The sequence below is a fragment of the Lissotriton helveticus genome, chromosome 3_2, assembly GCF_964261635.1.
Source record: "Lissotriton helveticus chromosome 3_2, aLisHel1.1, whole genome shotgun sequence".
NCBI classification, from domain to species: Eukaryota; Metazoa; Chordata; class Amphibia; order Caudata; family Salamandridae; genus Lissotriton; species Lissotriton helveticus.
The window spans coordinates 195,622,035-195,636,447 of NC_136062.1; the positions used below are offsets into that span (position 1 = coordinate 195,622,035).

At 46.4% G+C, this 14,413-nt stretch overlaps 1 protein-coding gene across 1 annotated transcript in view; it reads right to left on the reverse strand.

The window, feature by feature from the left end:
- HCN4 (hyperpolarization activated cyclic nucleotide gated potassium channel 4) overlaps nucleotides 1–14,129 on the reverse strand; it is a 943,305-nt gene extending 929,176 nt beyond the window's left edge. The window contains exon 1 of the mRNA XM_078685048.1: nucleotides 12,378–14,129. Within this exon, the coding sequence (XP_078541174.1) occupies nucleotides 12,378–13,060 (683 nt within the window). The 5' untranslated portion in view covers nucleotides 13,061–14,129. The remainder of the gene's footprint in view (nucleotides 1–12,377) is intronic.
- Between the last annotated feature and the right edge of the window lie 284 nt (nucleotides 14,130–14,413).

Below are 14,413 nucleotides of genomic sequence, written 5' to 3' on the forward strand. Positions count from 1 at the left end.
CGAAGCAACATCATACAGGAGGCTACAGTTTTGTTAACGAAAAGATCCAGTTGTAGATTGGGGCCAAACATGAACCCCAGATTTCCAGCAGACTCTGCAGCAGTCACTGTCCCGGAGAAGGAAGGAGGCCAGAAATCATCCGGTAGTACACGCGGGACACGGTCATTGGAGCAATAGAGCACCTCCGTCTTGGATCCATTAAACTGGAGAGAGTTAGAACGTAACCAGTTTGTAGTAGCAGTCAAACAGCGATGGAATGTCTCTAAAGAGACAGCGTCTTTACCCTCCAAAGAAAAGACCAATTGGGTATCATCGGCGTAATTAAACACCGAGATACCGAAGGATTTTATCAGTTGGATCAGAGGGCGGAGGTACAGATTGAATAATATAGGGTTGATGGCTGAGCCCTGTGGTACCCCCTGCCCAACTTTCCGCACATCCGACTTAAAAGGCGGCAGGGCCACCACCTGCTGTCTGTTGTTAAGATATGAGACTAACCAGTCCCTGGCCAGCCCCGTAACCCCGATCTCCTCCAGTCTCTCAATGAGGATGGAGTGGCTGACCGTGTCGAACGCGGCCAACATGTCGAGCAGCACTAAAAAAGTTGTCCGACCTGTGTCGACCCGCGAACGAAGATTGTCTAACACGGCCACCATGCGCTGGCCGAAATCCAAACTGGGCCACATCCAACCAGCTGTTATCCTCTAGGAAACTGGATAGAGAGCGGGTAACCAACTTCTCCAAGATCTTAACCGGAAAAGAGAGCAGGGAGATAGGCCTATAATTTGACAAGCAGGAGGGGTCAAGTGTGGGTGTTTTCAGGAGGGGAGAGACCACCGCCAGCTTCCAGCTCTCCGGAACAGTAGCAGTACCAAGCGACTGATGACAGATGGAATATAGAGGATGGAAGAGTTCGTCCTGGAATAACTTCCAGAATTTATGCGGGAGAGGGTCCAGCGGAGAGCCTGATGATACAGTCTGCGCCAGTTTACAAAACTCCTCAAAGGAGGGAAGAGAGAAGCAGCTCAGCTGAGGTTGAATGGGAGGTTCACCCGGGGCTCCCGGGCCAAGGAGAGAACAGTGTTGCCGGGGTTGACTGGGAGATTTCTCCAAAGCCTCCAAACTAAAAGAAGGGCGACTTGGCAGGAGACAGTTGGATAGTACTCCCGAAGCTCCCAGACTAAGAGGGGGATCATTCCGTTGGGAAGGACGAAAAGGTTCCCCCGGAGCTCTCAAACTGAGAGGCAAACACTACACCACTCTATTATATGGTAATACTGATGGCAATTATAGAGCTCACTTTATTAATCTAACTGTTTTGAGTGCTGCACAGCTATGAGTGAGCTCAAAACTGAGACTTCCTCTAGATTACATCCTTTTAGAGGAGAGCCTAAAATTCTAATTATTGCAATTCCAAAGTTGTGTATAAAAAAGCATCAACTCACCCTGTAGTGGAATATCAAGAGCCACTTATAGACAAAAGATGTGCCATTAAAGCAAACTCGGTGAAACCAAAAAGTGAAAAGGCGAATGCCTGAATTAACGTCAGCCAACGATTATTTCTAAGGAATGCATTACAGTCCATTTTTTTTATCACTGTGACACTCCACACAGAGTGCAACTAAATGCAAATTAGCCTTGTGCCTCCTGCAATAGAACCAAGAAAGAACGTACCAGCACGCCATGTCCCCTCTGAACAGAAATATGACAACTCAGACTAATTTGAGGGTTGTTTGGTCTATTCAGAGAAGTACAGCCCTATGGCACACTGGGTTAGGGGCCATACGTCTGGACATAGTTGTCACACTTGACGCACAGATTACACCGAGAGAAACCAGGAAAGGTCATTATTGGAATGCTTTAATTCGTAATTACTCTGGGCTGCGATCTAGTCTGTGTTTTTTGGCTACTTTGTAACTGTGCTACTCCAGACAGTGAGCAACCATTTGCAAATCAGTCCTGGTCCTGTACCAATAGGAACAATCCAGTCCAAACCAGTAGGCTGTGCTACGCCCCCTCCTCTAAGGTAAATTCGGCCATTCCTTACAGAGGCATAAGGCAAAATGATGGCCCCCTTTGTAAAATGCGAAGAGGGGCCCCTGAGGTTCCCATGTCTCACAGATGTTTATTGGTCTTGGGATGAGTGATGCCCTCTAAAGGGCTGTGGGTGACCTTGCACCATAGTGGCTACAGGTTCCTGCTGCTGGTGGCTCAGTGGACTAATGCATCCACTACAGGGGGCCTGTGTTCGTTCTCATGGTCACGGGGTTCAAATCCCTGCAGGTCCACTAAGCCTTTCATCCAGGGCTTTAAGTGGGCCGGGTCTCACCAGTGCTGAGCACCAGCAGTTTTTTAAAGAAGGCCTCGAAACGGGTCTCTATCGGGCTCTGTTTTGTGCCATGGCACAAGCGGTCCGTTTTTTTCCAGACTGTAGTGACAGCAGGCACATCGATGTAAGCATACTCATACTGCTCAATTCTCACTATTGGAGAAGTTACGGCATGACGTCATGCCAGGTGAGCGTTGTAGGAGAAGGAAAATCCCTTAATAGTCTAGTCAAATTAGTTCAAAAAATGGGCTAACCTAGAACTCATTGCAATACAATTTCTGTGAGTGGATTCTTATTGAAAATTTTCCTTACAAAACGGTGGTGAAAAGTATACCACTCTATCATGACGCGTTAATCCAATATGGCGGATTTTTCAAAATGGCTGCCCATTATTTGAGATATAGGGTATAACTGTTTATATGCCCATGTGTGGTATCATTTTATATGTTTTTAGGGACGGGAAAGTAAAAAATAACATCAAAAATTGTTTCTGATGACCATATTATCAAATAATCGCGAAATATGTCAGATAGACAAAGTTTGTATAATTTTTTCGTTGACTTATATGACAAAGTGTGAAGGAACGTACATATTACAATTAACTTTTGAAATAAAAAGTTTGCTATTGTTTGTGTTTTGTTTTGTAACTTTGTTGTTATTGTTTGTTTTTTTGTTAATCAAAAATGTTTCATTTATGTGTTACAGGTTCTTGCGAGTTGCTGTGAGATACAGTGAAAATGGACGTAGAAAAGTGTTTCATTTGTGATGTGGTGTTTCAAGAAGATGACGATGTATCTGTCTGTACTCACTAAAAGAGGAGTGACTGGAATTAAAAAAACATGCAAGGAGAGAAAAATATCTACGTTTTTTTTATCCCACTTAAAGCCCTACTTTCATCCATCTGAGCTCGATAAAATGAGTACCATTGAGTTAGGTAACAATAAACATCTACTATTCATCGCCAAGATGCCTGCGGATGAACGTTCGCTTTACAAATACACTTTAATGTGTTACTTCCCTGGTTGATTGTGTAGGGATTACGTACATATCTGTGAGCACGTGCATGCCCTGCTCATGCGGTGCTTGCACAACCATCTCAGCTGCACTTCGCTTATAAGACCAACCGGCCTGACTATCGCAGCTAAACCAATAATAGAAGAAACAGCAGCAAGGTACAGCTTCTCCCTCCTGGTGCATAGAAACATGTATAGTGTCAGTGGGAAACCACTGCGGAGCGTTCTGCTGTTTTACTGTGAACGATGCAAAAACTGAACCCTCCCAGCCCCCCTCTTCTACACCTGATAAAAACAACACTGGTTTCTCTCTGCTCCACAAACAGGCGGATAGTAACAAATGGCAGAGACAAAGACGCAGTCAGATGTCCGCAGCAGAAGCATGTGCGTGGCTCTGGAGCGCGGCAGATTTCCGCATACCCTTTAAGCTGGGGCTTTGATTGTTTCTCTGGGTACATTAATGAACATGTGGCTATTTTAAACCCACGGGAAATGCGCACTTAAATCGTGCGCTTTGGCCACTTGGCGGCCTTTAATTCCAGCGGCAGTACAGGCTTTAAACAACAGTCATACGCATCAACGCTGCCCTCGGCCTTCCAAGTCAAAGCTCCGCCGTAAATTGTGGCCTGGACACCCGCAACTGGACCTGTGGGGACACGGCTCTTCGTCGCTGCCTCACCGGTGCGTTGGGTCCGTTGCCCTCTACTGTACCCGGGGGAGTAGAAGGCCCAGAATCGGAGCCACGAAGCTGAGACCACTGATGTGTGCGCCAGGATTGTAGCAACGATTCTACACAACAGCTGTCTGACATTTACCCTTTCCAGCCACAAAAGCTCTCAGCCACGGCCACAAACACATAGACCGACTCCTTCCCATGGTCCCTGGGCTCACATGCTCCAAGCACGGCCACTGTGAGAATGACTTTAAAAATGGAATGGAACTAAATAAGGCACTCACTCGTCCAGTGAATCAGAATCAGAATCCAGTGACAGCAGTGTCCCCTCGCCTCCGGCTTTCCCAAACAGTGGGCACACTACATTTAACTGGAGAAATTGGTATGGTTTTAACTTCCCAGAAAGAACATGGCTATGTGAGGAACCATCCCACCCCCAACTTGGAGACTAGCAGAGGCGCAAAGTAATTACATCATACAGGGAAAGCACATTCTCACACTGCACACAGGGAATCAGCCAGTGAGGAAGTGGGGTGTAAGTGGAACCCTCAAGTCCCCTGTCTTTTGACCTACTAGCTGTAATCAGTGATGACTAATAAATGACCACAATGCCTGTAATCTTATAAGCCAGTGACACGTGGGGCGCAACAGCACACCCCCCCCTGCAGGCCTGCATCCTCGCGATCTACCGCTCTTTTGCAGCCGGCCCGCAGGGTTGTAGGCTTGGCTATATGTACTGCACTTTTGAATACTAATAAACGTCTTACAAAAAATAAAAAAAAATAAATAAAAAAATCAGTGATGACTAATAAAGCAAATAATGCAATTGCTTTTTTATCTTTCAAAACATACAGAAAACGTTCGCCTGGAAAGTATAAGGAGAGTTGGTATGTTAGTTGTGGTGCTTAACACGGAGAAAGCCTGCTTATCTTTAGTTGAGGGTATGACTGTAGTGGGACGCATTTTATCATTAATCCTAAGGGCACACCTTCCTTCATATTTACCGTTCTGAAAAGCCTTCCATCGATGGATTTGCTATTCTTTTTTCATTCTCACAATAACACTAGAACTGTAAAATACCAACCCTGTGCACAATTTGCATAATTCTGGTGCTTTTCACCAGCTGTTCTGTTCCTCGGACCTCGTTCTATATTAAACTGTAATTCAGAACGCCCCACACCCTTCCCACAAGAACACTCTTAGGAGTGACCCCCCTGCAGATACTCCCTTCTCGCTTCCTGCTGCTGGAGGCAGGACGCAGTAGGCCTTTTATCCCCATTGAGTGGAATCTCTCCAGAAGGGCATTGGGTGTTGCTAGCAGGGCACGAGTCGGGGTACCACGCGGGTGGACGGCATCCCCCCACTTATTTTCGAGGGTTTTCTAGGGTGGACGCCGTCCACCCTGCTCAATCAAAAAGCCGTCCACCATTTGCAATCAAAACCGCGTCCACCCTTACAAAATAGGTGCGCGCAGGTGGATGGCTGAAATCGGAAGTTTCTCGGACTGCTGCAGGACACCACGCCGGTCACCACGCCCCTTCACCTACCAGGTTCGCCGTTGCAACCAATGGATGGACGCCGTCCCCCCTGCGCAAAAGCGCTACACCAACTATTAAACACATACCTATTTTAACAGGTTTTTGCCTTTCGTGACGTCACTTCCGGTCGTGACATCACTTCCTGTCTGTGAGCGTCCCCCCACTTCTAGGTTTTTGCCTTTCGTGACGTCACTTCCGGTCGTGACGTCACTTCCTGTCTGTGAGCGTCCCCCCACTTCTTTATTTAGGACTTGTACCCTGGTTGCTAGCATCCCTTTAAAGTGGTTATATGGAGGAAAAAAACTCTTCTCTTTACCCAGTCCTGCATCTCTAACAATCACTAACATCAGGCATTCTCTAATGTTTGTCTGATGATGTCAGCTGGGGTTTGATGTACTGGGACATCTTTCCCTGCAAGGCACATTTAACCTGGAAAAACCTCGTGGAGGAGTATACACTTACTGTCATTAGTTCAAATGTGAAGTGGGCTTAATACAGAGATCTACCACTGGTGTTCTGTGTAATTCACTGGGAGGCGAGTTGTTTTTTTTTTAACTAGCCTTGGCTGTCAGGCATGGAACCATGCAGTATCAGCCTTCAACACACCCTTCTCAAATTCTTGCAGTAAAAGACGCTCGCCTGCCCTAAGGGTTTTAGCTCAATTTATAAAAATTAATAATCCAATATAATGGATAACGTATTTGCTCAACGTATGTATGTATGTATGTATTCCAGTCTTATATAGCGCAAAACACTGCCACCCAAAGGGTATCCTGGCGCTTTGAAAGACAAACTAGCACACGGTCACAAAGATCACGCTACTCTAGGAAAGAGGTAAGTTTTTAGATTTCTCTTAAAGGAAGGAAATCTGCCCATCAAGCTTCCACCCTGCGCATCCCACTCCCACCCTATCTGCTGCCATAAATACTGAAGCGCGGGATATTACAGATGCGCATCCTGTGTGATGTACTGGAAGATACTGCCTGGGTGCCTGGGGCTCAAGCTAACCCGTTGGGAGACAGAGACTTTATTCTTGCCGACTATTTATTCCAATGGGATGTGAATTATTTATTGCGAGAGACTCCCTGTAATCTGTAGGAAGGAGAGCCCTTTATTTGCGTACATTATATTTAATGTTTAGGAAGGTGAGCCGTTTACTCTGTTAAATCCACCGGGAGATGAATGCTTTATTCCTTCAGACTGTTTATTCTAAAGCGGTGTGAATCATTTATGCCGACAAACGCTTGTTAATCTTTTGGCACGCAAATCCTTTATTTGCTGACACTATATTTAATCTTTAGCCTGGCGAGCCCTGAATTCCTGGAGATTCTATTTACTGCAGTGGGAGATACCAGTGTCACCGCTGGAGATGGCATTTCATCTATACCGAGACGCAGCCCTGATTCCTGGAGAGGCCTAACGTATTCTCCAAGGACCTTCATTCTACAGCGCCAAGAAACTCGATCAGAGTGAACGTTACGCTCAACAAATATTAAAATAATGGTAATCTGCATTTAGAGCAATCCTCTAGGAAGGAACAGAACAAGGCACTGTTATTGATGAGGAAATGCAGTGTAAGGTAGTGGTGGTGAGAGAACTGAGAGACGGCCGGGCTGCTGCTTGGCCGTAAACAGGGGACGATTGGTGGAGAGGGCCTAAGTGGTTGGTGCGGATCATAAGGAAGAAAGTGCAGGAAGAATGATCATTCAAGGAAGGCACTGAGTGGATAGTGTAAAGAGAGCTGCGGGGAGATTGAGAGAGAGAGCCCTGACTCCTAATGTATTCCGGTTAAGGGGTAGCAAGCGCAATTTGAACACGGTTATAATTCAACGCGATTCCAAACAGCAAGATTTGTTGCTGTAGGTAAAGGGAGGCTGCAGTGAAGAAGGAAACATTGGAATGTGCGTGGAATACTTGCAGCCTGTAGAGGGAAGGGCAAAGTTGCTCATGTGCCTCATTCTGAATACCTCAAGCCCTGTCATATTGCTACTCATCTTCAACTAATCAACAGAATATCGTGTTTGCGAGATGTTTTAATACTGCCTGAACGCATAGCGACATAGAGGCCTCCTCTCCCCTTCCATGCCATTATCCAACACAATGAGACATGCAGCCAAATCCAGAGATGCACAAAGGCACACATACAACGTGCACCCAATGCTTCACACACGTGCAACCAATATATCATCTTGGTAAGCATACATACAGAATAGAAATACTATTCTATACCCACATCGACTTCTCTTGATCCTATAGTGCCGCTTGATAACATAGAGTCTATATTGGTGCAAATCAATATTAAAAACTCTGTATTTTAGTACCACAAATGCACGTACTGCAAATAAACGCCACACTGCATCTACTAACACGCATACTCTGCAATGCAAAAACACAAACACATAGGAAGAAACTTCCGAGCATACACAAAGCCAAAGAAGTTAAGACACACACAGATTCAAGCGTTCACACATCCATGCTCAACAGAAATGCAAATACACACATGCACGCATGCACACACCTAGACTCTGCAAACACAAATAAATGAACACTTACAGAAATAAAAGCACCCATAAACTCACACAGAAATGCAAAGATCCATCAGTCGGTATATACCACACAACCTTTCCAGCAATACACTCACATTTGCAAAACAATATTCACAGTCTTGCATATATATATCATATCTTAGATATTGCACACATCAGACCTCATACACACTACACACAAGCACATACGCATAGACCCACACACATACAAGCAACACACACAATGATGTACATTTACAGATACACACAACGCACATGCACGCAACAAGTCCCGTAGGCATGTAATGATACACAGGCAAACGTATACCCACACATTTGTCTACAGATATGCACTAAATACAAAGAAACGCAGACATACACAAACATGCACAAACATACATGCAAGCATAACTGCTCACATGCTCATACACACACCTACCTACACAAACAGACGTAGAAAGACGTACAAGGACACATGCACACACAGCACATGGAGATAGTCAGTCATGCACACATAAGGGCAAGTATACACATACACCAACTCAAGACACGTAGAAACATGCATGCTAACACGCACACACAGCCACGTACATTTTTCATAAGTTCATGACTTCCACACAGTCGAAAGTGACCAGTCACTGCAACACTGTAAAAAACAAACTTTGATGGTCGTAAGTCAGAAAATCTTCTACAAAAATATCGCCTGAGAACAATATTCTGCCCGAAATATAGTTTCCAAAGGCATTGCCAAAAGGTATAGTTTTTATAATATTAACTAAAATTGTTTAAGGTTTTTGTCAACACTATTGGGACACAATATTTATGTCAGACATTATTCTGACAACCATATGCTGGTAAAAGTCTAACCTATTAACCTATACAGTGGGGAAATGCATGGCTCAAGTAATTCCCAAATGAGAAATCTCAGGCAGACAACGGGTGGCTACGTTGCGATCGTCACTGTCTTTGAAAGGTGTCACGTCACGGTTAGCCTGGAATATTTGCAGCCTAGCACTGCAGGCAGAAGGGCAGAGGTGTTCAGCTGCCTCATTCTGAACACTCCTCGGCTATTTCTTTAAGCGCTCCTATTCCTACTCATCTTCGACTGATCAACAGGACACCATGCATCGGGTATTTCTTAATACTGATGTACCGTGCTCAAAGACTGAACGTGAAGCGGTGCTGCCACGAGCATTCTGAAAGAGCCCCCAGCAGGAGACAGCCAGCTACAGTCTCATCCGTCACAGCCTCAGGGGCCATCCCTCGGCGGAGGGGCAAGAATCGCGCCTGTTAGGTTGTACCGGGCACTGATTGCACACCCTCGATCTGTACACTATACTCTGCAATTTTATCCCTGTGTATTTTCATTTATGCGAACACCCCCTCGGGGGATCGGGAAGTGCACAGCAATTTCAGTAGAACGTGGAGCCTCGCGCAGCGGGAGGGCATCAGTCACCTTCAGCGCGCGGGCGCAGGGGTGCAGTAGTTTAATTAGATGGCTCGTGATCGAAGGTGCTGCAGGGGGCAGGGTATAAAAACATGGAAATGCACATATAAGCGAGGCTGTCGTCGTGCACCTGCACGGTTGCGTTCGCGGAACAATGACCTTGCTTTTCGCCTGCAGGTAGGGCTGAATCTCTAACCTGCCCTTGGATTCTGTAAACCACCTTTGGCCTTTTTGGCTCTGTCGTTTGAGGTGTACAAGCCTCGGTATGCTCGTTGTACCCTGTGAAACACCTGAGGTCTGAGCTGCCCTTTCCTGATTCCGCCAGTCCGTCCAGGTTCCAATTCTAGAGATAATGATCTCATCCCACATGAACACTCTGAATACAAAAGAAAGAATGAAGCACCATTCGATGCGCCTCAACCCGCTTCTAGGGCTCGATTTTACAACATAAGAGAAAGCAGAGCTGGCGAGGAGCCGTCCGCCCCCTCCGCCGGTCTCGTCCCTTTTTTATGAATGAATCAGAGCGGCACATCAGATTTCTGCAAGCGAAGTCACTGCACCAGACCTCCATTGCAGCTCCGCGGGGAGGGCTTCTCCAGACGGTCCTGGCAGCAGGCAGGTGCCACCGTGCCACACACAAACACGAGCGAGGGGCTGCAGCGAGCCGGGGCTGCGGCACCCTCCCGTCCCCTGACACCGAGGGCCTTCACTCGGACACAGGTCACCACACACCCTGCAGCAAATAGCGGCAGCTACAAGTTCAGCAGGGGTGGACAGTGGCCGGAGATCTGAGATCTTGGCGCACCCTCTTGCTCTTATTCTGCCAACCATCTCATAATCAAGTGTTTGGGATCGAGTTGGTTCACGTCCAATGCCTTACGAGTCTTCTCATTCCCAGTTGTTTTACGCAAATGGACAGAACGGACACAACCCACACAAGCTAGGCGTGTCACCTCTCCTGATTTATTAAGGACAGTTCAAAGCTAGGCATGTCACCTGTTCTGATTTATTAAGGATAGGTCAAAGCTAGGCGTGCCACCTGTCCTGATTTATTAAGGACAGGTCAAAGCAAGGCATGTCACCTGTTCTGATTTATTAAGGATAGGTCAAAGCTAGGCGTGCCACCTGTCCTGATTTATTAAGGACAGTTCAAAGCTAGGCCTGCCACCTGTTCTGATTTATTAAGGACAGTTCAAAGCTAGGCATGTCACCTGTCCTGATTTATTAAGGACAGTTCAAAGCTAGGCATGTCACCTGTCCTGATTTATTAAGGACAGTTCAAAGCTAGGCGTGCCACCTGTTCTGATTTATTAAGGACAGTTCAAAGCTAGGCGTGCCACCTTTCCTGATTTATTAAGGACAGGTCAAAGCTAGGCGTGCCACCTGTCCTGATTTATTAAGGACAGTTCAAAGCTAGGCATGTCACCTGTCCTGATTTATTAAGGACAGTTCAAAGCTAGGCGTGCCACCTGTTCTGATTTATTAAGGACAGTTCAAAGCTAGGCATGTCACCTGTCCTGATTTATTAAGGACAGTTCAAAGCTAGGCATGTCACCTGTCCTGATTTATTAAGGACAGTTCAAAGCGAGGCGTGCCACCTGTTCTGATTTATTAAGGACAGTTCAAAGCTAGGCGTGTCACCTTTTCTGATTTATTAAGGACAGTTCAAAGCTAGGCATGTCACCTGTCCTGATTTATTAAGGACAGGTCAAAGCTAGGCGTGCCACCTGTCCTGATTTATTAAGGACAGTTCAAAGCTAGGCATGTCACCTGTTCTGATTTATTAAGGACAGTTCAAAGCTAGGCGTGCCACCTTTCCTGATTTATTAAGGACAGGTCAATGCTAGGCGTGCCACCTGTCCTGATTTATTAAGGACAGTTCAAAGCTAGGCATGTCACCTTTTCTGATTTATTAAGGACAGTTCAAAGCTAGGCATGTCACCTGTCCTGATTTATTAAGGACAGGTCAAAGCTAGGCGTGCCACCTGTCCTGATTTATTAAGGACAGTTCAAAGCTAGGCATGTCACCTGTTCTGATTTATTAAGGACAGGTCAAAGCTAGGCATGTCACCTGTTCTGATTTATTAAGGACAGGTCAAAGCTAGGCATGTCACCTGTTCTGATTTATTAAGGATAGGTCAAAGCTAGGCGTGCCACCTGTCCTGATTTATTAAGGACAGTTCAAAGCTAGGCATGTCACCTGTTCTGATTTATTAAGGACAGGTCAAAGATAGGCGTGCCACCTTTCCTGATTTATTAAGGACAGTTCAAAGCTAGGCATGCCACCTGTTCTGATTTATTAAGAACAGTTCAAAGCTAGGCATGCCACCTGTCCTGATTTATTAAGGACAGTTCAAAGCTAGGCGTGCCACCTGTCCTGATGTATTAAGGACAGTTCAAAGCTAGGCGTGCCACCTGTCCTGATGTATTAAGGACAGTTCAAAGCTAGGCGTGTCACCTGTTCTGGTTTATTAAAGAGAACAGTCCCACAGTTTTGGCATAGGACATGCATTCGCTCCCTGATAGTCTTGGAAATAAATACACGTTGAGGGCTAGGCAGAGTATTGTTATACATGAGAGATGTGTTTTGGAAAAGCTAAAGGAAGGATTCTTGCTGAAATTTGTGGTAGATCACTATAACCACATGGGGCCATGTGTCACATGCATCTAGTAACATACACCATCACTGCCTTAATTATTATCGTTGATTTTCGGTCACATTATTATGTTTGTCTGTGTCTTGCATTGGTGTATACTAGGTGGATGAATAACAGCACTGTCCATAATGGGAAGGATGTCAATAGTGTTTTCCCGCTTTTTGTATGGAATTATTTTTAATGTAATTTTATTACCTGAAATCGCTGTAGGGGTGGATAATCCAAAATCCAGCAGATTTGACTCTTTCCTGCTCCCTCTCCACAGCTTTCTGGCTGCCAAACATCCTCAGGGAGAATTTATTGACCCCTGGTTGGAGCATGGCCCCAAACTGCCTCTGCATGAAGCCGGACTGGTTCCATCTTTGGTCATCCTCAGAGAAGATCTGATCCACCCCTTCCACTTTGATAAAGCTACTGGATGGCTGGTCAGAGGATGGAGGCGGCGGTGAGCCTTTAGGGCAGCTTGGGGCCCCTGTCTGCTCCGTACCCCCAGAGCCAGCCTCCGTGGATGGAGATCTATCCTCACAGGGGCTGGTGTCCCCTTCGGTGATGAGCCTTTTCTCCTCAGTGGAATCGGAGTCATGAAGGTGCCTGCTGGTGATGGAGGACAGGCTTCCTCGAAATCTCCGGCAGTCCCCATTGCTGCTGGTCTTCATGGTCTTGCCCATATCAGTCTCCATCACCAAGTGAGGGTCTCCGCCTGCTCCCCGTGCATCTAGGCCCTTAGCAGAAGGAGAGGGCAGAGGCTTGAGCCGAATGCTCTTTCTCCGGGTGTCCTTGTCACCCTCTTCCTCTTCGTCCATGATAGAAACCTTGGAACCTATCTGTTGGGGTAGGCTGTAGAGTCGCTTCCTCATATATGGAGGGAGTTTGTCCATGCCTGACAGGGTGGCTCCCAGACAGCAAGGGCACGGCTCACTGCCTGCAGCCTAGGCGTTTACAGAGGAGTCCCTGTCATTGGTATCAGCCATGTGTCATCGCTGCCCCTCTGCTGACATTCAGACACACACAGGCAGGCGCAGCGCCGAGGTTACAAGGACAGCAGAAGCAGCAGCATCTCCCCAGCACTTGACATGTCCTTGTTAGGAAGAAGTTTGACTGTGATCGTCCGTCTCAGTCTTTGAATTCTGTCTGGTCCAAGGCACTGGGAGAAGTCTGGCTGAGGACTATACTTTGTTAAAACAGATACAAACGCAGGGTGCAACCAACCCTGTGCCGACTGGAGTGTCACCTGCACGTCTTGCCGTCCCTGCAGCCACTGTAAGCGGGACCGGAGCAGCTGAAAATAAAAAAATAAAATGAAAAAAGTGGAGACAGACATCTGCTTCCTTGCAGCTTTCACTCCGGCTGCTGCCCATGCTAAGCAGGCTAATGCAACCTGCATCGGTGGCGGCGGCAGCGGCGGCAGCGGCAGCAGCAGCATCCAGCCCTGCTTACATCACTGTCATCCCTTGTTCCTCCTCATGCAGCCACTGGTTCTGGGAATATTCATGAAGAGATCTGATCTACTGGGTTGCCATAGGAGCGAGGACGGCACACAGGCTCTGCCTACCTGCGCCCTCAGCCCGGCGCCTTAAAGGGACAGCATCTGCTAGGGTGGAATTGTTCTTCCGTGAGTGATGGGCTCAAGCAGGAGAAGAAAAGTCGGGAGCGCGCTGTACGTCGGCTTCTGCATCTCGAGACATAGCAAGGAGCCCTGATCTTGGAAAACTCGCTGAGAATATCACTTGTAAGAAATGAATATGGGCATTATGAAAGCATAGTGCCTGCTCCCAAAATCCATTGTCACTAAATTTTTTCAATGAAGAGGCGGCGCAGGCACTTTATTATGAGACAGTACATTTACATGGGAAACATGGCCATCCCTCCTCCTGTCAACTATATGACAATGTCCTATTTCCACAATTCAGAAACCTGATCTAAAAGTTTAAGATAACCTTTTTTATCTACAGGGGTCATTACTGTTGCAATTAGGGGCAGTATCCCTTTTCCTTTAGCTTGTTCAAGCCACTAAATAAAGTATTGGGAACTAACCATATGTAGCTTGTTAAGTATTGCTGCTATGTAAAAGAGTTATTGTGCCTTCTGCGCACCAGCATGTAACCTGCAGGTCACTTGGTGTAATACTAGAAAAATAGCTAATAAGATACATGCATTTCTTTCTGACATCCTTTTGTGAACTGCAGGTCATAAGTTACGATCTTGATTACTAGCTCAGTGGGTTATATGCC